At 46.0% G+C, this 22,961-nt stretch overlaps 1 protein-coding gene across 1 annotated transcript in view; it reads left to right on the top strand.

The window, feature by feature from the left end:
* Positions 1-20,426, top strand: part of Sh3rf1 (SH3 domain containing ring finger 1) — a 161,587-nt gene extending 141,161 nt beyond the window's left edge. The window contains exons 11-12 of the mRNA XM_057752848.1: positions 9,126-9,478; positions 18,048-20,426. Of these exons, the coding sequence (XP_057608831.1) occupies positions 9,126-9,478; positions 18,048-18,216 (522 nt within the window). The 3' untranslated portion in view covers positions 18,217-20,426. The remainder of the gene's footprint in view (positions 1-9,125; positions 9,479-18,047) is intronic.
* The last annotated feature ends 2,535 nt before the right edge of the window (positions 20,427-22,961 follow it).

Below are 22,961 nucleotides of genomic sequence, written 5' to 3'. Positions count from 1 at the left end.
TTTCACGTTCCGTGTTCTTGCCTGTTGACAACTCCTTATTTGAAAGTGTTTTAATCGATGAGAGGTTGGAAACTGTCCATCGATTCTATTATTTGCAGACCCGGAGAGGTGGCACAGCAATTTGCAGCGGAAGAGCATGGCTACGCTTGCTTAGGACCCAAGTTCAGTTCCTAGTGCTCCCAGCAGGCGGTTCGCAGCTGCCCGTTGTGGGGATCGGATACTCTTTTCTGGCCTCTCTTGGCATTGCACTTTTGTGCACAAGTATGCACACACAACTAAAAATAAATTTAGACATTTTTAAAGTTATTTGCAAATGTATTGTATCTATAGTACTTTTAACCATAAATCAGCAGGGTTCCTTGAGAGATAGGGGAAATGTGGAAGTAATCTCTCCTTTGGGACTTGGCTTCAAATAAATATAATGGGAAGCTGTTGTGAAAGATTCCTCTGTGGTTGTGGGAGACAGGGAGCTGAAGCAAGAGAATAAAATTGATAGTGCTTCACCGTGGATCAAGTCCGGATGGTTGTGCCTCAGCATTGCCTTCTTGCTCAGAATTCCATACGTTTCCCATAAAGTCCTGGAGCAGGGCTCTGGGCCACCTGGCTCAGTGGTAATGTACGTCGCTCTACTTAAGCGGCTAGAAGAGCCTGTAAATAGAACTTTATAAGGAAATAAACTTTATAGCCTGCTGACAAGTTAATATTTAATTAACTATTAACATGAACTTTAGAAAAGATCGGTATCTGCTCAGTATTTATAATTAACTGTGTTAGACTTGTGCCCAAACTGACGTGTCCAACTTGGGATTTTCAAAGAAGCGTTTTAATAATTCGAACTTGGGCACAGTGAATTCAGTCACTGAGGATGGAGGTGTTTAGGTCCGTTAATAGAATTCATTGACAGGTCCCTGTGGTGGACATCATAATGGCCCTTGAAGATGTCCTCCTCCTGGTCCCAGGATCCACTCTGACTGTTTCCTTACTAGCAAAAAGGACTTTGCAGATGGAAATAAATGAGGACTTTTGGGTGGACCCAATGTTCAATACAGAAATATTCTGTAAAGGGACAGGTGGGTCAGGGCACTTAAGATAGAGACAGGTGGCATGACATCAGATCTGCAACTCAAACCATGGGACGCAGGAGGCTTCCAGGAGGTAGAAGGCCAAGAAACAGAGACCCGGAAGCAGGTTTTCCCCTCTCTTTGTCAACATGGGAGGTCTTCCTGCAACATCTGGATTTCAGGATCTGGTCTTTCTTTTCCCCCAAAGTTTGCAGGAATTCGTTTCAGTGGTCACTTGAGTATGACATTGTCATCCCTTTGACTGCCCATCAGTGAAAAATGGCCATCGACCTCTCTCTTCTGGGACGTACCAGTGATTCCAAATGCCCATCTCCAGATGATTTCCTTGCCCACTGCAGTCAATTCTTAGCTTAGCGGAAGCTTATCAAGCATACATCTGTTTTCCCATGCCCTTCCTTCATCTTAAGACCCTTAGAAATCACTGTCTTACCCAGTGCCCTGAAGTGTTTTCCAGAATTGAAACTGTACTCTCTTAGGTTCTTATGTATTCTTCTTGAAATAGATTTCAACTTTTCTTTCTTAAACCTGCTCCAGATTCACTGTAGACGCTTCTGGCGGCATTAATTCCTTAATTCCATGATTAGCGACACTTACACAATCATGGCTGCTCAGGACTGCGGCCACACTTGGCCCACTGTGTCATATTGCAAGAGATGTCACCAGGTGCCCCCTTGAGATCCAACTGTTGCGTCATCGTGTCTGCCGTTGTTTATTGGTAGTAAAGTCTTCTGGAAGGGTCCCCTCCTTAGAGTCTCATTTCCTCCTGTTAGTGCTCGTAAACCTTTCCTTTAATGCTGTCCAAGAATTGCCCAGATGGTCTGCAAGTTGTCTTAGACCAGCCATCAAGGCCCATTAGAAAAACCTGCTGGTCAAGAAATAGACTCTTTAGCCTGCTTGGAGTCCTAAGTTTCTAGCTGGGTGGGTCAAGGGGCCAAGCCCAGAAAGGAGGGACCGCGGCTAGGAAGGCAGGCTCTCCTTAAGTCATGATAAAGAGTTAGATGGAATAATCGTTCCTTTAGTGAAACGCTGGACTCTTCCTTCCTAGAATCCCTGCCCTCAGGGCAGTCCCTACAGTCTGCAGTGAGGTTGCTAGGGGGTTAGGCTGGATCTTGTCACTCTTTCTGACTCTCAAAGGTACTGCTTTTCCTTCCTTCCTTCCTTCCTTCCTTCCTTCCTTCCTTCCTTCCTTCCTTCCTTCCTTCCTTCCTTCCTTCCTTCCTTTCTTCTCTTTCCAAGCTCTCTCTGATTTTTCGGGCTTCCTTACCCTTTCTCTAAAGCCTCCCTCCTTGCCTTGTAGCTACTGGTCCAATGTGTCTAACTTACAAGTCCGCTATCTCAGAGGCATGACTTTTCCCCTTCTCTCCTCCAGGGAGCTGCTGCAGCTCCCTGATTCCATCTGCCTAGTTTTCTTTTAATCTCTAATATATTTGTCTTCGGGCATCTGTTAAGCCAATTCTTAAATCCTTTTATTAATGAAACCAAAAACCCTAAGAAGGGAAACCAATTTCCCTGGTGTCATCTGGTAACCACAGAGACTCCCACTTGTCCGCCCCTCTCCCCCCCCCCCCCCGCCGCCGCCTCAAAACAAAACTAAAAAAAACTTCTGGTAACACCTCATCTTCCTTTTGAAAATTGGAGCCAAACATAGCCATCTTTCCCTATTGAACTGACCCTGATTCCAGAGTCACCCGAATTAGTGTCTATCTCAGCAGTTAATTTTCTCTGTGTGTGGAGATAAACCTGTCCGGATCTCTTCCATTCCTCCATGCCAAGGTTTGTGCTTCTCTTCCGGCCCACACGTTACCCTCCCCTCTCTTCCTCCTAGCTAAGAGCCACTGTTCATCCCAGACAGGAGGCTTGTGTTCCTTTGTTTCAAGTGTAAGTTTAACATAGCCTTTTAGTTTTTCTTTTCCCTTAGGATTTCGGAAAGTTTAAATTCATTCGGAGTTCGAGCCTTCCTGCATCGCTATGGGCCATGCTATGCTCCTTGTGGCTGGTCTTTTTGTACATGGCCTTTAAGAGATTTTGAGCCCATTATGCCACACCTTGGGGGCTCACACCAGGACCTCTTAGAGGCTCTCCATTTTCATCTCAGGATAATTTGCAATTGTAGAATTTCATGTTCCTCTTCCACCCGTCTCCCGTTTGAACTTCAGGCTATGCATGTGTTTTCTTTAAACTTTTAAAATTGGTTCTTTTCAACTTTATCACAAGCTTCTCTGGAGGAACACTTTTTATATAAGTTCTTCAAATTTCTGCCTGTCTCCTCCTGTCTGGTTTCTTCTTAAAGGTTGTTCCCCCACCCCTAAGTGCAGTTGCTTTCTGTGGGTTGATCTATAGGGGAGTCAAGGGACAGAATGGGAGATGGAGATGGTAGATTGGGTTGAGACTTGGGGCAGAGCTCTGGGTATCTGCAGTGTGGTGCCTGCCCTCTGTTCACGTCTTCCTTGTCGCTCTGTGTCATCATCAAACACCAGGGCAGTGTGGGAGGTGTCTTAAATGATGGCTTGGCATGCCTGCTCCCCGGGAGAGGGTATGGCTCTCTGGACCTAGGCTATCAGTGGGCTGCCTCTGGTGCACCCCCATATGAGTCACATTTGGATGTACGTCCGGGTCTACTTGCACTCCCTTAACTGGGGCCATTCCCTTGACTGGTTATTTGTAACTTGAGGGGGCCTGCTTGTTGGGGTTTCTACCCTGCCCAGTTCCCCACAGCTGGCAAGCCCCAAAGAAAATCACACAGAGTCTAGGTTATGAACTGATGGCCCATTAGCTCAGGCTACTTATTAGCTCTTGTAGCTTATATTAACCCATTATTCTGATCCATGTTAGCCATGTGGCTCAGTACCTTTTTCAGTGGGGCATGTCACATGTTGCTTCTTCGGTGGTCTGGGCTGGACTGCGGGAAGAGATTCCTTCTTCCCAGAATACTCCTGTTCTCAAGCCCCGCCTCTACTTCCTGTCTGGTTGACCCACCTATACTTCCTGCCTGGCCAATCAGCATTTATTTAAAACATGATTGACAGAATACAGACAATTCTCCTGCATCAGTTATTTATCTGGGAGTCCTCTGCCCCCAAAATCACAAGGAAACAAGATGTCATATTTTGTCCTGGGGTTAAAACCCTAGTCAGCTTTGATTGATTTATTTACTTTATTTGCAGATAAGTTCCTGATTCTATTTGTAACTATCATCGCTGTTATTCCTATCTGAAGTCCCAACTCTTTAACTGTTATTCCCCTGTCCACGGTACTCCCAATTTCCTCCATGGTCACCAGCTTCACAACCTCATCTGAACGCTTTTCTTGGGTTTCAGCTGTCTTCAGCCTTCAGTGCTAAGACGATGCACAGCCATACCCAGCCTGTGTGCTGGGGCGTCTAACTCCAGTCCCCATGTCCACACAGCAGAACTCTCACCATCTGAGCCACCACTTAGTGCCTCGGATCCCTCAAACCCTTAGTTCCTCGTGATTGTGTCCCTGAGGGAGACCTCGGGTTTCCTGACCCACACTTAGGTTTGGAGGCCTTTCCTGTAACCCTCACATAGAAGATCCTGTCCCTCTCCTCTTCTCCTCTGTTCTCTTTCCTGGCTGTTTGCTTTGTTCGGATGATTTCCATTCTTTCCAGGCCTGTTTTGCTGTCAAAAACAAACTAATCTGCGTTCTTTGTTGTGGAACTTTCTTAGGGATCTATAAATGGCCACATCCACCGTTTCTGTTCTTGCTGAGTGCTGGGATCCAGACCAGGTCTTCAGAATGCCTGCTTGTACAGAGTTCAGCAGGCCTGTGGGGTGGGGGGTGGGGGAGAGAGAGAGAGAGAGAGAGAGAGAGAGAGAGAGAGAGAGAGACTGTGTTTGCTCTTAGCGTTCTGCAGAGTAGAATCTCATTTCCACCCCTTGCTAGCATTTTTATTTTAGGCAGGCTTTCAGAGCTTCAGGCAATAGGAATAATTAATTCCTACCTCATCAGGTTGCCGTGAAGACTAAATATGGAAATCCCCTGATAGCATTTAACAAGACTCTTGAAATGGGTGGTGTTTAATCATCCCTAGAATTTCGAGAAGTCTCCTTCAAGAAGCCCCACCACGTCCCCCACTACACTCCAGACTCATCCCCCCCCCCCCCCCCGATGGGTTCTTGGGCAGAGGCCTTGGCCTCTTTGACAGCCGTCCTTGTCGCTGTCAGACACAAACTGTCCTAGGCACATCACTGTCCCCTAGCTGTGCACGTTGCCAGCTTCATGTTGGACGCTCAGACATATTTGTATGAAGTCTGAAAGATTATTTTGAACCACATGGCTTAATTTCTCTTTGAGTTTCCCTACCTGAGGACCATGAGTCTTGCATATTTAGAAAACTAGTATATAAAATATGGTATGTATTGTTGACCTGTGTGCCCAAGAAGACTTGGTAATTTCTCCATGTACCTTGGAAGGAAGGGAGGGAGGGAGGGAGGGAGGGAGGGAGGGAGGGAGGGAGGGAGGAAAAGAAAGAAGGAAAGGAGGCAGACATGTGGTTAATTTTGAGTTATTTAAAACATTTATTATTTTGCTTCTGCAAGAGCCTAGATTTAATGTTTCCTATACTGTATTCATCTTTTATTATATATCTAGTAGTATAAATTAAATGAGTGGTCAGATCTCTGTTTCATCTGTGCCTCCCGCCTCCACCGCCTCACCCCACCCCACACATCACTGTGTGTTAGGGATTCACCCAGCACTTCTCATGTGTCAGGAAAGTGCCTTATTGAGTTCTATGAGTTTCTATGCATTGGCATGTGTATTTTTGTGTGTGTGTTCAGGTGCGTGTGTGTGTGCTCATGTGTAAAGGTGAAGGCCAGGCATCAGTCTCCAGTGTTGGTCCTCGAGAGACATCCATCTTGCTTTTCTTATTTTTGAGATAAGATATCTGGATCTCACCTGCACAGACCTTGCCGATAGACTAGGTTGACCCTCAGCTTCTGAGAGGCAGCCATCTTCACCTTCCCAGACCAAGTTGCCCAGGTTCTTACAGAAGTTCTGAGGACTACTCTCAGATTCTCCTGCCTGTGTGAGCCTGAGCCGTTTTCCCATGGCTCAGTTTTTGTTTTGAGGCTCAGTTTGAACAGGCTAGCCTCCTTCTGGGGATATTCCAAGTAGCTGGGATCTTAGGAGTACATCACCAAATCCTGCTGGAAAATATTTCGAATATCAAAGTAACTCTGGTTGTCAACTGATTGGTTTTGGATCCAGATAGTTCTTTTTTTTTTTTTTTTTTACACGGGATACATCAGTTCTGAAATGATGCTTAAAACATCATTTCATTCTGGGAATGGCTCCTAGGAAAACCTCCCAGAAGATGAGTTATCAAGGTTCCTCAGAGAAGATATGCCCCGTTTTTCATATAGGCTAACATTATTTCTTCTAGATCATTTTACGAAAAAATAGACTATTAATTCTCCCATGTTTTTCATTTGTGCTGTTGAATTTTGAAATAAGCAAAGGTGCCCTTGGCTAGTAAGAGTGTCTGAACTTGCAGAGTTATTTCTCTCAAGTGGCACATTTTTCTTCTAATAGAGCCCTGGAATACGGTATAAATAGCACCGCTCCTCATCTTTCCTGTGTTGGCACCCCCACCCCCTACCTTCTGCACCCCACCACGGTCCCTAATCCTCTGCCTTCTGCTCCATGGGAAGTCAGCCTTGGTTGATGATGATAATGCATCCCTTAGAAGTCATTAAAGCAAGCTGTGTTTAATGCGTTTAATCATTTTCAATGAACCAAGTCATCTTTCTCCTTAATCACTTTAGAAGCTGCTCCCCAAGCGCAAGTTCCTTATCTGATAGTCTTCTGAGTGCCCAGATCTGAGCTCTAAAGCAGCATCTTCAGCTGTGGCTTGCTGGGGTTGTCATTTATCAATAGATTTGATGCTCTCAGCCAGTCTGTGGGGTCCGGGGATTAGCCTGTGATTTCTCATACCATGAGAGGAATAGCTGGATGCTGCCAGCATCTGGCAACCTTAGAAGGCGAAGCTATCAGACATCTTGCTCTTTCCTGGTGCAGAGTCCCCACAAAGAAGCGTTGCTGCAGAATTGGCGGTCAGGCTGCTTCGCTGACCACTGTTTTGTTTCCTCAGGGTTTGGGAAACCCAAACCATCCTGCCCTGATGCTCCATTACTGTTCTCCATTTCTTCCCTTCATCTTACTCTCTTGCAATATTTTCTTGGGCCTCTCCACTTCGGGGGTGCCCTACCCTGTCCCAGGCAATAAGTGAGATACAGCAGTATGCACGATAATGTCACTACACTCAAGCTAAGTGGGGGGGGTGTCATTTATTGGAATGTGCATGGTTGATCTTCAGAAAAATGGGATGTCCAATAAGAGAATGAAGGGAAACCCAGCGAGATGAGTTGAGACCCAATAAGAAATGCAAAAGGCTCTTCCTCCGCTGGCTCTGCTGTCTGTAGCCCAGGCCAAGAAGGCAGGGAGATAAATGACTCTAGTGCCCACTCCTAGCCCTTCCCCCCACCCACACACACACTTTGCTTTTCCTGCTTCTAGCCCATTGAAGGGCCACACACTGAACCGTGTTTCTAATTGGAGACTGTGTGTGGTGTCTCAGGATCTTTTCTCATCATCAGATTAATGGCTGCTCTGGGCTCCTCCTGTTTTGTGCTATTCTGTCTCTAGTGGAATTGTGCTACTGTAGAGAGAGAGAGATTCATCCCCCAAGGGGATTTGTATTGAGTGTGACTGACTCAGAGTACCAAGAACTCCTCAGTGTTCTACCTTCTTTTGAGCCCTCACGCCGTGTTGCTGTGAGTGGGCTTTAGTTCACTTGTGCAAAACTTGTGTCATTTTCAGGCAGCGTTGCTATTCAGAGGACTTAATTGCGTCATTGACATCTTGGTAAAACAATTTCAGAGACCTGACAGCGTTAAACCCGGTGACTGGAAAGGGTCGTGGCCGATTCTGAGAATAATGTAGTTAGCACAACATCTGGCTTTCTTTGGAGAGCAAAGAAAGGAGAGTATCAAGAGACAGATTCCGAGTATGGTCTTTAGAGAATGAGGCTGTTGTGGGGTGGGGGTTTTGTGCATTTGCTTGCAAGACAACAAAAAGGAAAGGAAAAGGAAGGACGAAGGAAGGAAGGAAGGGAGGGAGGGAGGAGGGAGGGAGGGAGGGAGAGAGGAAGGGAGGGAGGGAGGGAGGGAGGGAGGGAGGGAGGGAGGGAGGAAGGAAGGAAGGAAGGAAGGAAGGAAGGAAGGAAGGAAGGAAGGAAGGAAGGAAGGAAGGAAGGAAGGAAGGCGTGAAGATGCTGTAGTCTTGGTGGTCTGGTTTCAGGGTTTGCCATCAAGGAGGGGCTTTCACGGTGCAAATGCTTTGGCTTCTGTCACCGCGGCTGCTTGAGTTGAATCAAGGTGGTGACATGTAAGAAGTGCCCCAGCCCTTGAGTCTGACTGGAGCACCGTTCTGGAGAATGATAAGGCTCAAGCGTGTTGATGTGGACGCGAGTGTTGTCAGGCTTCAGTAACTCGGCACACCGCTGGCTCGCGTAGCAAGAGTCAGAACAGGCAGCATTTCAAGAGGTTCAACTCCTAATCGGAAGCTTCCTCTTTAGTCTGCGATATCTGATTGTGCTTTCATTATTTCACTGGTCGCGTTTACTGCGGCCTGCTCGTGCAGTTCTGGGTTCTCTACCACACGGGGTGTGGGGATGGACCGGCTTCCAACTTGGCAAGCTCCTTTACCTGCTGAATCATCTCACTGGCTACTTGTTCTTTTATCAAAGTAAAATACAAATTGGTTTGAAAAATGTTTTACATCTTTTTAATCTGTTTATCTTGCTGCCCCAGTAGAAGACAGTAATGAACAAAAGAATGACCAACCCAAACAGAAGCAGATAGGGAGAAAAAGTAACAAAAGGTCGGGTTAACTTCACCCAAAGACTGCCCGGGAGGTAATGAGCAAATGTGATGTAATCAAAAAGCGACACAGTGCGCTGGAAATCACAGGAGCAACACAGCTGCTGATCTTCAACTAAAATCCGTGTTTCTTTTTTTCCAGAAAGAAAAAAAGGGTCTCCTGAAGCTCCTCTCTGGGGCTTCCACCAAACGCAAGCCTCGAGTCTCCCCGCCAGCGTCACCTACCCTGGATGTGGAGCTGGGTGCAGCGGACATGCCCCTGCAGGGAGCAGTGGGCCCCGAGTTGCCGCTAGGGGGCGGTCACGGCCGGGCGGCCTCCTGCTCCACAGATGGAGATGGACCAGTGGTCTCGGGGACAGCAGCCCTAGCCCAGGATGCTTTCCATCGCAAGGCAAGCTCCCTGGACTCCGCCGTGCCCATCGCCCCACCACCTCGGCAGGCCTGCTCCTCCCTGGGTCCCGTCATGAATGAGGCCAGGCCTGTTGTTTGTGAAAGGTGAGTCCCCCTCCTCTCTAGCGAGCTCTAGGCTGGACGTTTTATTCTCATCTAGAAGATAATTTTCTACAGCGTCCTAAAATTTCAAGCCGAATTGGCAATGACATTCAAGCTCAGTCTTCCTTGTTCTCGCTACAGCAAACCATTCACTTGATCTCCTTCATTAATTCTAACACGCCGGCCTTTCCCCTGCTTTCTAGTTCTTGGCTCCAGATTCGTATCTCCATGACATCTGCCAGTCACTGTCTAATCCAGGGATTCTCAACATTCCTAATGTCGCGACCCTTTTTAATATGCTTCCTCATGTTGTGGTGACCTCCAATTATAAATTTTCATTGCTACTTCCTAGCTTTAATTTTGCTCCTGTTATAAATCATAATGTAAATATTGTTAGAGGTAGCGGTTTTGCTGAAGAGGTCGATACCCACAGGTTGAGAACCACTGCAATCCTTTGTGTCTATTAGGAGCTTACACGGCTACCCGCTAGAGGTAAAGGTAAAAGCACCCGGACCTCCTGCTACCCAGAGATTTTTTTTTTTTTTTTTTTTTTTTTTTTTTTTTTTTTTTTTGCTTTCTCCAGAGCCAGAAGAACACAGTGTAGGTTCAGATGGCTCTCTCAGTTCACTCAGAATGAGAAACATTCTGCTAGTGATTCTGGCTTTGAACAGCCCTAACAAGTGGGAATTCTGTTTCATGCAGCTGTGGGGGTCTAGGCGTGTGGTAGGGAAGAAAATATACTTAATAAGATATATATCTACCAGGATTATAAAAAACTGGAGAGTTAACTGCTACTCATTACCAAAGGAGCATCATGCAGTGCATGCAAATTGCTGGTCTGTTTTCATATAATGTAAATGCCAAAGCCTCCTCTGTTTGTTTCTGTGCACTTCATTCTCTGAACTCGAATTTTATAAGATAAACGCATTTCTAGCTTTTAGAGGTATTCTCTTTGGTTGACATTCTCTGTGTTACAGAGTTGGTAGTAGAAGCTTTAACTCCTCATGCTGCCCTGACTGGTCTCAAGCTCAGGAATGCAAGCAGCTTCACCTCAGCCTGCCAAGCTGAGCTAGCGCAGTTGGTGGGCACCACTGTGCCTGACTTTGTGTGGGAGATTGGAAGTTTTATGTGAGACGTTATCATTTAAAACGGGTTTAGGCTAGAGAGGTGGCTTAGCTGTTAACAGCATGCACTTTTCCTGCAGGGGACCCGAGTTCAGTCCCCAGAACAATTGGCTTCTCTTGCCTCTTTGGGTACCTGCATTCAGGGGTACACACACCCATACACAGTCACACACGTACACATACATCTTAAAAAATAATAATAACAAAATCACTTGAATTCACTTTCCCTTTGTATTTCAATTGGAACCATATAAAACATTTGTATTGAAGCTTTATGATTTTGTGGCCCATTTTCAATTAAAAGTGAACGATAAAAGTGGGAAATAAATGTCAAACAACCTATGTTTATAAAGTACACTTTATTACACATTTTCATCAAGAGGTAAAAAAACTTTCCTGTAGTTCTGACTGATATAAAGCCAGTTTTGAAATGACATATTGCCCTAAAAATGCTCGCCCCTCCCAGCCCGCCACACACATCCTCTGTGTTTCTCCTTATCCATTGTGTTCTCCATAAAGCTTTGAAACTGAGTCCCAGCTTCGCTCAAGCTTTGATTCTGGCATCAGCCTCTCTCCCGCAGAGTTCTGCTGCTGCTGTCCAGGGGCACCGCCTCCTGTCCCTGGAGCTAGGCCAGTTAGTTAGCCTGTCTACTCCCTTCAGCCGCAGAGGCTTCCTCTCTCCCTCCAGGCCTTGCTCTGCAGTTTCCCTCGGGCCCCAGAGGCCCTTTACTTTGTCCCCGTCATCATTTGTGGGATCTGTTGTGACTGTTTGGAATGATGGCTCACTCTGCCCACATTCTCCCTAGGCCTTGGCTGGGCACCGCTGCTTCATTGCCACCCCCATTATGCATTCCTTTTCAGTCGCCAGATGTCCCCAATCTCGGCGGCTTCTGCATTCCTATTCTTCCTCTTAAAAAGCGCTTTCCAGCAGCAGGCTCTGCCTTTTAGGCCTCCTGAAAGGAGAGCTGCTAACCAGACAGGTGATGGCGTTTGGGGAGTGAGGGAGGCACAACAGATAGGGAACATGAAGAATTTAATGATGGGACAGATGGACACGGGCACTCTGGAAATCTCTGGCAGGTTTTTATATAGCCATTCCAATTTTTAGGAGAGGGAAGGGGGTCCTTAGGAAAGATTTCAGCCCAACTTTATATTTTTATAATCCATATGCTCACTGGAATATTAAATGTAATAGCCAGCCCCAGCAACTTTCCGTAGCCCTTTGCTTTCTTTTTTAGCACAGCACTGGTAATGGTGTTTATTTAACTTGGATGCTGAAGTCTGTCTGGCTGTGCAAACAACGGGAAAGTGGTCTGTTATCCACCAGGAATGGAGGGTTTTGGTTAATAGAGACCTAGCAAGCATATCATTTAAGGATTACCTGTTTGCATATTTTGAAAGTTTCGACACAAGGAGAAGTACTTAGAGCCTCAAATGGAGGAAGTGCGATCCAGAAAGCACTTGAGGGGCTTTGCTCCTTCCTTCACAGGGTACACACCAGCCCTGGGCTCTTCGTGCAGGACTCGTGTGGAGGACTTGCATGAAAACGTGTTTCAGGGTGTGATGCTCGGACGGAATGAACCCACATTCTTCCGCAGGACTCGGCAAGAACAAGTGGAAAGTCCCCTCTCCCACCGTGGTCCTATTTCATAAATCTCTGGGGGAGGTGAGGGAGGGGCAAAGTTAAAAAAAAAGTGACTGAGGTAGCTGTCAGTGGAAAGGAGTGGTCACATGACACGAAGAGACACAGTCTCATAATGAGGAAGGATGAACCTTGAAGTGTGTTGACAGGTCTTGGTGTCAGCTGAGAGAAAAGTCTCCTGGGGAACAAAGGGATTCTTTTGTGTTTGTGCGAGAGACGGCTGCAGAAAGCAAGCAAGAAATAGAATGGTATCCTGGAAGCCGGGGATGTGTATGTAGTTGACGGCAGCAGAAATCACAGGACAAATATTTTTAGGTTCTGTTCGAGAGGATGGAGGAAAAAAAAATAGTTAGGAGATTGCAGGGTGAAAGTGGAAATAACATATTTCAGAGGAGATGGAAAATAAGAGTACGTGTGACTTGACACACATGCACACACGTGTGTGCACACATGTGCACATATGCATACACAGATGGCGTAGGGAAGTGCAGCCAGTCACCTTTACCTGTGTGTATTTTGAAGTTTAGGAATTAAAGCAATAACCACATACCCTCAATTGGAAAAGAACTCATAGTCTTTGATCAGGGGTTAAACTAGCATTCTTAGAAATACCCCAATTGGATAGCGGTAGATTGGCGCAAGGCAGGCCGTCGGGTTTAACCAGCATGATGAATTTCTTTGAGTCAGTGACAATGAGCCCACTGGGTGAAGCCATGGACATAATTCATTTGGACTTTGCACGTGATGCAAAGCCAGCTCGTGTGGTTTTGCCAGGAAAATACTTAATTGGATATTAGATTGCTGTGGCAACTGGCAGGAAGCGGTAAATGGGTACTCACCCAGCCCAGGCTGATAGGGTGCTTCTCGGGGTCACAGCGAGGGGGGGGACTCACTGAAGGCATACGAGGGCAGATTAGAAATGACAGCATGGGAACTGGGGACTGCCAATGAAGGCAGAAAAAGGAATGAAAGAAATTGAAAATTGAACAAAAGACTACAGGTGTCTGTCCAGATGGACGTTAGAATTCTATGACCCAAACCAGAAGTTTGGTATCATCTGTCGTGCAATAGTGTGCCTTCTTCATACAACAGCAAGAATCTTCCTCCAGCCCCATCCTTGTGCCTGTGGCAGCCACCTAGAGGTGGTAGCCCATTTAAAGCAGAAAGAAGCCACGCCCAGTGTGCTTTGTCCAAAGAGACTGATATACTTTCCAACAGCCAGAATGCCTGTGAGCCCTTCTCTCCCTTCTCCCCCACCCCCTCCTTCCTTCTCACGCAAACACATGCCCTACCCCGGCTCTCCTGCAGTCTTCCACTCACTCTGTGTGTCTCTCCTTTTTTTCCCACTAATATTTCCATTGTTTTTAGTTATTGACGCTCTCCTTTTTTAATTGTGTAAAATATAGTTAGCCCATAGACAGACATAATGCAGAGAGCGTGAGACCTTGGGACACCCAGTCCTGAAAGGGATATCTCCATCAGACCCCCCCTCTCGGGGCTCAGGGAACCCTGCAGAAGAGGAGGAGGAAAGAATGTAAGGACCAGTGAGGATGGAGGACACCAGGAGAGCAAAGCCCCCTAAATCAGTGTGAGCAAAGCTCACATGAACACAGGGCCTGCATGGGTCTGCACCAAGTCCTCTGCATGTATTTTGTGGTTCCAGCTTAATGTTTTTTATGGGATTCATGAGTGTGTGAACAAGTGGGTCTCTGATTCCTGTGCCTTCTCTTGGGCTCTTTTCCTCCAATTTGTTTGTCTTGTCCAACTCTGGTCTGATAGTTTTAGTTTTCTCTTACTATATTTTATCTTGTTATATTGTATTATTATCCCTTAGAATCCTGATCTTCTCTAATGAGACACAGAAAGGGAATGAGAGGGGCGGTGGGAAGGAACTAGAACAGTAGAAAGAGGGGAAACTGTAACCAGAATGTATTATGTGTGTGAGAATAGGATCTTTTTTTAAGTACAAAGAAAAATAAAATATAGTTAAAATTTACCCCTGTTCAAAAGTAAAATCCGGTGCCGGGCGGTGGTGGCGCACGCCTTTAATCCCAGCACTTGGGAGGCAGAGGCAGGCAGATCTCTGTGAGTTCGAGACCAGCCTGGTCTACAAGAGCTAGTTCTGGGACAGGCTCCGAAACCATAGAGAAACCCTGTCTCGAAAAACCCAAAAAAAAAAGTAAAATCCGTTGTACCGAGTTCCTTTACATCGGTCATTCCTTACTGTCCATATCTAGAAATTTTCCTTTATCCCACACTGAAACTGAATCACATCTCCCTGTTTCTTCCCCACCCTGCGATCCCTGAAGGAACCGTTCTGCTTTTTCTCTGTATGCTGGTCCCTTATCAATGGAGCCTTGGCAAAGCTTCCCTTTTTCACGTGGCTTATTTCTCTTAGCATCACGTTGTCAAGATTCCTCCCGGTTGTGGCGTGCCTCGGCGTGCCGTTTGTTTGTGAAGGACGTTACACGTATTTTAAACACGCTTACCGTGCGGTTAGATCTCCTCGTTGTTCAGTGTGCCTAATGAGCCTCATCGTACGGTCGACACTTGGTAGCGTGAGGCTGATCGAGTGAATCTGGCACCACCCCACAAAGCCGAGAACAAATGAGACGGGAACACAGATGGCAAAAATCCGCTGTGGACTGAGCTAAGTGCCATGAGAAATACACACGGGTTCCTCTGGGATCTAGTCGAGCGTGAAATTACTTCCAGGTACGGGGCTGGAGATTTCAGAGGGGAGATTTGGAGCCAGACCTTGAGAGATTGATAGGGTGTGGATGGACAGAGATATTGTCAAAGTAATTCCCAGTCCGAGGACCTGCGTGAGCCAGTATGCGGAGTAGGAGGAGCGAGGCTATATTTAAAGAGACGTAGTCAGGCTTCAAAATGTTTTTGGCCGTGATAGCAGCCATCGCTCCCTCTACAGCAGGATTAAGGCCGGATTGTCTAGGCTTTGTGTAGGGGTGTGAGGATTAACCTTACAGACAGGGAGAGCCTGTTAATGGTTTCTCACCATGGGCTCCTACAGGTGGAGTCACTGAATGTAAATCATTGAGTTGTTTGTGCAATGGATTGGGGACAGGAAGAAATACGGTGCAAGAAGGCGGCAGTAGCGGTCGCCAGCCGGGATGGTGAGGACGGCACTGAAGAGGGCTGATTGGGTCGGGTACAGGTGTTGGAGGTGGCTCAGAAGGTCTGGAGACTGTGACTTTGGTTCAAGATGTTCAGAAGTGCCCAGGATCCCTATTCGTACAAAGGCAAGCATAAACCCAGCGAGACAGCGGGCGGGGCAGCAGACGTAGGCCTTCGCAGCTGGGTCGCACATCTGCTTGCTGGTCTCTAAATATTCCGCTCGACAGAGCTTTTTGGTGCCTGAGCTCACTAGGCTTTTCTGCCAGCTTTTGGCTTTCGGGGTCTGTGTGTGAAGTCTCAGTGCAAACCACCTCACGAGGCCCAAGGCCAAGGGCTGAGCTGGAAGGCTTCTAAGTGGAGTCTGTCACTGCTGCACCTGGCGGTCCTCACACGATGAGACTGTGTCACAGTTTCCACTATGCACGGGGCTCCTCGCGCCACCCCTCCCCCTCGAGCGCTCTAACTTAGCAATGGAAATTTGCTCCCACTGGGAGCTTGGCAGGAAGATAATGTTCTTAGCCCAGCAGCCATTCTACTGCTGGGTTTCCTGACAAAATTGGTTTAGTGCATTTTTATAAAATGCAAATATTAATCTAATTCACTTCGAGTTTTTCAAACTATTCTTGTTCCATTTTACCTTAAAGCAGCTTGCAGGCTGCCAGTCAGAAATGGATCTCGTGAGAGATGGTCACAGCATAAGCTTTCAGTCAGTGCTACAGGCCCCTCCTGAGCTGCACGGCTTTGCTGAAACTTTAACTCGCCCCCGATGGCAACTACATCATTGCTTTTTATGTGGCTTGTTAGCCTGTTGGCATCAGACTCGAGAAATCACATCTGGGGCCTTTCTTTAGATCAGCCCACGATGAAATTGTGAGTTTGCTTTTAAAGATGTCAGGGAAAGGATTCCAAAACTCTATGTTGTTCTAAAGTGTGTGGACTCTCAATGTCGGGGTGTTCTTTAAGCTGTGGCCTGAGTTCATTAGTCAGCTGTGGGCTAACCTGTGCCCTCCAGACCTCTGTGTACTCTTGAGTAAGCCACAGGCTTGAAGTAGAAGCTGACATTTTGTTGGAGTCTGTCACCACCGTACTAGGCCATCGCTCTTACAATCTCATTATCTTGCCTGTGAAATATATTGCCTAACTCACTGAAGCCCCCATTCCCCAGGTGAGGAAACTCTGGCTCAGTTAAGATGCTCTTCCTGACCATAAAGACTGTGTCAATCCCCCTCCACCCACAGTGCCTTGCCTCTTCCCCTGCTCTGCATTTGACTGACCTCGTCTGTCAACCCTCATGTCTGAGTTGACTGAACCCTTCTTGGAAAGGATAAACCAACCCAGTGCTGGGCTTTGGCTGCAGGCCTGGGAGGGTAAATTGGTCCCTGGGCCCCAGGGAGCCGAGTAATTGTTGGGCAGCTATATATGAAAAATGAGACCGCTTGCTGTGATCTCCCCCAAGGTGGGTAGATTCTGGCTGTTCTGGGATGGGGCTTGAAGGAGGAGCCAGGCTGTAAAGATGCTTGATTGGGGATCGAGGGTTCCGTTTTAAGGTTGCTCCTTCATGTTACCGGTTTGGGGAAGAAGCTTCAGCTCTTCATATGGTGCCCTCCTTAGGGATATCCATAGCCTCTTTCGTGTTGCCTGATTTCCCCATCTTTGGTTACCTACCCTCCAGAATCACACTGTCACAGGGCATCCCTGTGCATTTTAGAGGAAAACTGCGAGCGTGAGAGCAGTAGAGGCAAGGATGACTACAAGCTGGCTACAGTACACCATCAGCCACTTCAACTGGGAAAAGCAAGAGGAAGGAGAAAGATAATGTCTAGTAGAGAAAAGACTCGGGTGGGGTCTTTTTCTTTTCCTTGCTTCCTTGGCTGCTAATCATAATTCTGCATTAGAGACTAAAGCAGGAGGCTGGAGGATAGGGGATGCTAATCCACGAGCCTACTGGGGTATTTAAGCTGCACTTTCTTCCACTGAACGTCCAAATTGAGAACCAAGGACAAATTGATTGGGACTAATGACAACTGGAATGTCAGCATCACTACTAATGGTGGTGGACAAAATTTGAAGCCACAGTTCTCTGCTCTCTGTCTGGACCTTGGGACCTTCTCAACAGGGGACTTGGTATGTAAGGCAGGCAAACTTCCTCAGAACCGTTGCCTTCTGGATATCAAGCTCAGTATAAGGATACAGAAGGTGTCCTTCTAGGTATCAGACCTGACACCCCACCTCTCCCGGCTCATAGTGGGAAGGCAGAGGAGAGCCCATACAGTCTGTAGGAAGCAAGTCACAGCTACTGTGAGCTCTAAAGTCAAATCCACTCGTCTCTTCCTAGAGTAGAGGGTAGGACAGGAATGGATCCCCTGTTAAAAGTCCATAGAAAACATAGCCTTTGGTATGGTCAAGATACAAAATACTGGAAGCAGATAAAAATGTTCCTCCCTGTGTAGGTAGCTCAACCACACCAGCCTGGTCATCACCAGTGAATTAAAATGAATACCCAGGCTCAGTCTTAGTTAATGCCAAGTCTGCTAAACAGAGATCGGCCGTATTTTCAGTTTTATGAACTCTTGTAAATTCGTGTCTAAACCCTGTTTGCATGGAGGCACTGTGCTGACCGACGATGCGTCATTTTTACTGCTGATCTGAATAGTGTACTTCTCTTTCGTAGGCACAGGGTGGTGGTTTCCTATCCTCCTCAGAGCGAGGCGGAACTTGAACTCAAAGAAGGAGATATTGTGTTTGTTCATAAAAAACGCGAGGATGGCTGGTTCAAAGGCACGTTACAAAGAAATGGGAAGACCGGACTTTTCCCGGGGAGCTTTGTGGAAAACATCTGATCTGAGGCAGACTCCACGCCGAGAAAGGGTGACATCACATCACGTGACTAAGAGCCCAAGGCATCGTCATAGGAAGGGCACATCTGTGGACTTCTGGGTCTCCAAGAGCTGAGCAGAGGATGGACACGTGACTCCAGAGCCGGGACCTGGTTACCCCAGCAGACAGAGTGAAGGCGGCGCCTGTGTGGGTTCCATCCCTCTGGGTTCTGATGTGTAAAGTGTGCCTTGTACTGTCTAGTGGACTATACAGAGAAATGTCTTTTTTTTTAAAGATGTATAACTAAAATGGACAATTGTTTACAAGGCTTAACTAATTTATTTGCTTTTTTAAAACTTGAACTTTCTTGTAATAGCAAATTCTTTGGATTATGATTTTTTAAAAAATATTAATTTATGAAATGATGGCTAAGGAGAAGCTGGATTCTCTCCTGTTGAGAGCAAGAGGTTCTTTTTGACATAGAACACAACCCCCCTCCCCTGCTCGCTGCCCTCCTCCCCCAGTTTTATTTTGCTTCTTTTAAACAAAAATGCCAGTTTTCCAAACAGACAACTGAATACTGACCATCAAGGACCTAGGGCGGGGAGACAGCGGCTTCTGGCTAGAAGAGTCAGTGGGGCCAGCTCTCTGCTTTGTTCAAAAACCAACCTGAAGATCTGATCCTCGATTTCATTTTGTGGGTTTTTCATTTTCCTAGAATGAAGTGGGTGAAGTAGGAAGGAAAATAAAGCACAACCATTGCCTAAAAATATGTATTTGTTTGCTAACACAAGCAGCTCGCGTTGGTTGGGAAGTAGGATAAATTGAAGTTGTAGTCGCTGTGTGTGTGAATGACTTTGAAATGTAATTCCCGTTTTACCCGCAAGTGAATCTGCATGCCCAAGACACAGTAAAACTTTGTGAGACGGTGGTGGTAAGAGATGCACCCGCGTTGAAGTCGAGAGCTGTCAGAAACACTGGGAAAGTTCCCGTTCATCCATTGTGAGTCCTCCGCCATCTTGCATGTGTTCCTGGATCCCCACAGTGATGTGGGCTGTGCATGGTGTGTATATGTCACTGCAGTTTCCACTCAGAACTGACCGATGCAGGAGGTTTAAACAATAAACAGCATTCTTTTGTCTACCCCACCGCCACTACTGACCGAGATGTCTTGAGCATGCTTGCTCGCTCTCGGAAGGCGTACCTTAGCCAGCACACCAGTGGTTCGTTAAAAGCTCTTTCGTATGTGCCCTCCCAGCGGACTGACGTGAAGGGCGAGTGTAGCCAGGAGACCACTCGCTCCTGTGACTGTGTAGAAGCGCCACAAGGCTTGCTGGGAGTGGCTGTGCCCACACCTTACAATTGCTGCAGGGTCCAGCCGAGCCCATCTTTTTCTATCCATCCTTTGATGTCCGGTGGTATCTTCTTCTTCCAGTTTCATCTCAGCCGTGGGTCTGGGTTAGTCCTGGAAGCAGCTGGAGGAAAGACAGCAAGGTAGTGAACGGAATTGTTCTACAGTTCTCTTATGGGTAAGTTAAGGAAGGAAGGCAACCTACCACCAGCCTTTTCCTTTTCCTCTTTTAACTGTGAGAAGAAAGTAGCTGGGAAATATCCACATGAACTGAAGAATCAAGTAATTGCAAGAGATTCCATTGTCTTCAAAAGTTATGTAATGTGGTTGGAAGTGGAATCATTCCTGTTAACCATTTTTTTTTATATAAAAACACTGTATATTACGTTCCTCTGTGTTGAATTTTTTTTAAAAAAATACTTTACTTGGATATTCATGTAATATATAAAGGTTTGGGGAAATGAACTTTAGTTAGAAAACAAAGCTGACATCAGCTTTCATCTGTGTGAGTTGACACCAATGTGTCATGATATTCTTTATTTTGGGAAATTCGTGTATTTTATAGAAATTTTAAAAAAGCAAAAAGACTACTACAAGTTAAGAGGATTTTTTTTTAACTTGTCTTTTCTCCATATTTTCAGCTATGTGATTGAAGTATCCTTGGTAATAGTTCCCTGGTATAAAGTTGATTAAAATGTCATCTCTTGGTAGAAGATTAGGTAATATAATGTGTGGGCTTCCTATTGGTTGTTTTGGAGACAGTAGATGGATGTTGTAACAAGGGCTTGTTACACAGTGGTGGTATTGATAAAATTACACTTTATCATTCCTTTTGTGTTAATTTTGAGGACTGGATAAAAGGTTACATTATTAAAAGTTGATGTTCAACCCTTCTATGCCCTTTGTATCAGTCTTTGAAATATTTGCTCTTTAAAATGAACAAAAATAAAACACCTTGGGGATGGAGGGGCGGTTCAGCCCTTGAGAGCAGGGACTGCTCTTACAGAGGACCTGAACTCAGGTCTCCCACTGGTTAGCTCACAGCTGCCTATAACTCCATCTCCAGGGGACCCAATACTCTCTGACTTCTTCAGTGTTGTACTTATGAACACACACACACACACTCAGAGAGAGAGAGATTTTGAAAACTTGGTCACTTTTGATTTACTTTCATCTATTATTAATTCATTTATTCTTTGACTTAATTTCTAAATGGCAAAATTCTTTGCATGCGGCTCAGACTGGAGGTGCCTCCTATGATGGTTAGTCTGATGGTTATGATTTTTTTTTCCTTTCAAACAAACCTTAATTGCTTAGTTCTCTAAGAAGCCTAAATTCTTCAAGGAGTTTCTTGGTCTCGGAAGATAGTCTGTAACCCTTGCTGAGCTCGGTCCCTCCAAGATTCCCAAAATAGCCTAGCGAGTGCATGATTTCTAAGTGTGGGCATAGCAGAGCCAAGCACATGACCACTCCAGGTCTGCTGTGGCGTGGGAACACTCTCCCTCAGCTGACCATGATTTTAATCTCCCATGAAATGAAAGGCCCACGAAAGTCTTGTTTAAAAATATGTTTTTGTTGACTTTGGGTGACCATATCAAATTACTTGTAAGAATTAAAGGTCAGGGATTCTAGGTTGTATTGAAGCTGTATCCCAGAATCTCCCTTTGTAATTGCCTGTGTGAGCCAGTTATGACGTAGGCTCCTCCTGGTCTTGCCCTGTATATCCTGCTATATACAGATGAGGGGCAACAAAGAAAGGGTTGCTGTTTGAAGAGTCTCATCTTTTCTCCTCTTTTTCCTCTTTCCTCCCTCCCTCCCTCCCTCCCTCCCTCCCTCCCTCCCTCCCTCCCTTCCTCTTTCTCTCCCTCCCTCCCTCCCTTTGTCTCTCCTTTCTTTCTTTCTTTCTTTCTTTCTTTCTTTCTTTCTTTCTTTCTTTCTTCTCTCTCTCTCTCTCTCTCTCTCTCTCTCTCTCTCTCTCTCTTTCTCTCTCTCTTTCTTTCCTTTCTTTGAGGCAATCTCTCTATGTAGCTGGCTAACCTAGAACTTGCCATATAGACCAGACTGGCCCCAAACTCACAGAAATCAGCTTTTCTCTGCCTTCCCAAGTCCTGGGGTTAAAGGAATGTGCCCTATCATGTTTAAATGTGTAATATTAATTTCATCAAATTTTAATCAAAATCTTTTTGCCTTCTCCCTGTAGGGCATATGGTATAGAATAAATGTCTTTCAGGGTCTAAGTGCATTCCAGAGGAACCCAGAGGAACAGACAAAGGCACTGTTTACAAGGGCTGCACACTTCCTTTTCTGTTCCTATAATAAAAGACATTTTCTTTTTCTTGAGATGGCATTTCATCGTGCAGGCCAGGCTGCCTTTAAGCTCCTGGGCTTAAGTGATCCTCCTGACTTAAACTCTAAATTTCCCAAAAAGCTAGAACCATAGATATGGACCATCATGTTCAGTTTAGGGCCAGGTTTTGAAAGCCTCTAGAGTGTCAGGGACTGTTCTGACTCGGGATTATATGATTCTAGAATTTACATTTGGAAAGGGCTTTTATTTAGCACCTTGTTTGTATGTATCCATGGGAAGCTTTTTTATTTTTTCAAGTGTGTGTGTGTGTGGTATATATGTAGTATGCGTGCCCCAGCATTCGTGTGACATCAGAGGAGAACTTTGCAGAGTCAGTTTTCTCCTTCTACCTTTCCATGGCTTCCAGGGATTGAACTCCGGTTGGCAGGTGAGCTTTAAGCTCCTTTATCTGCTGAGCCATCTCAGCCCTTATCATCATCATCATCATCATCATCATTATACACAGGATGGGCAGGGGCATACACAATGATCAGGAATCAATTCTCCCACCATGTGCTCTGGGTATCTAACTTGGATCATCCGGCTCACCCAGCAAGTGCTTTTACCCACTGAACCATTTTGCTGGCTCATGTGAGGTTATTTTTTTTAATGTATTTTAAACCAATTAAACTGTGCTTATCAAGGAAAGTCCAACTGAAAACACTCAACAAAGGAAGCTTGTCTGCCTCTGAAATAAACCTGAGTGTGCTCACAAAGGCCAGTCTGGCAAAGGGGAGGGACCGTCCTGTGAATCCAGACTGTGGGGAGTGCTTGGGACTTTGCTCTGCTCCACAGGCCCTTATCAGCAGACACAGGAAGGAGCTATCAGACTGAGTAGCTGACCAGCCAAAGTAAACAGGGACAGCTTTACTATATGCGCATCTCTGGTTGGTAGATTTGTGTTTCCTATTACAGTTAACCCTTGAGCAATGCAGTTTTAAACTGGGCAGGTCCACCGTATATATAAAATTTAGAGATTTGTGACAGTTTGTGGGATGGCGGGGCGGGTGGGCGGGGGAGACACAGACCACAAACCCAAGCAATATCAAGCAAAACCAAAAAGCATACAA

The sequence above is a fragment of the Chionomys nivalis genome, chromosome 20 (genome assembly GCF_950005125.1).
Source record: "Chionomys nivalis chromosome 20, mChiNiv1.1, whole genome shotgun sequence".
Lineage (NCBI taxonomy): Eukaryota > Metazoa > Chordata > Mammalia > Rodentia > Cricetidae > Chionomys > Chionomys nivalis.
The sequence above is the reverse complement of the archived record's forward strand: the minus strand, read 5'-3'. Positions and strand labels throughout refer to the sequence as shown.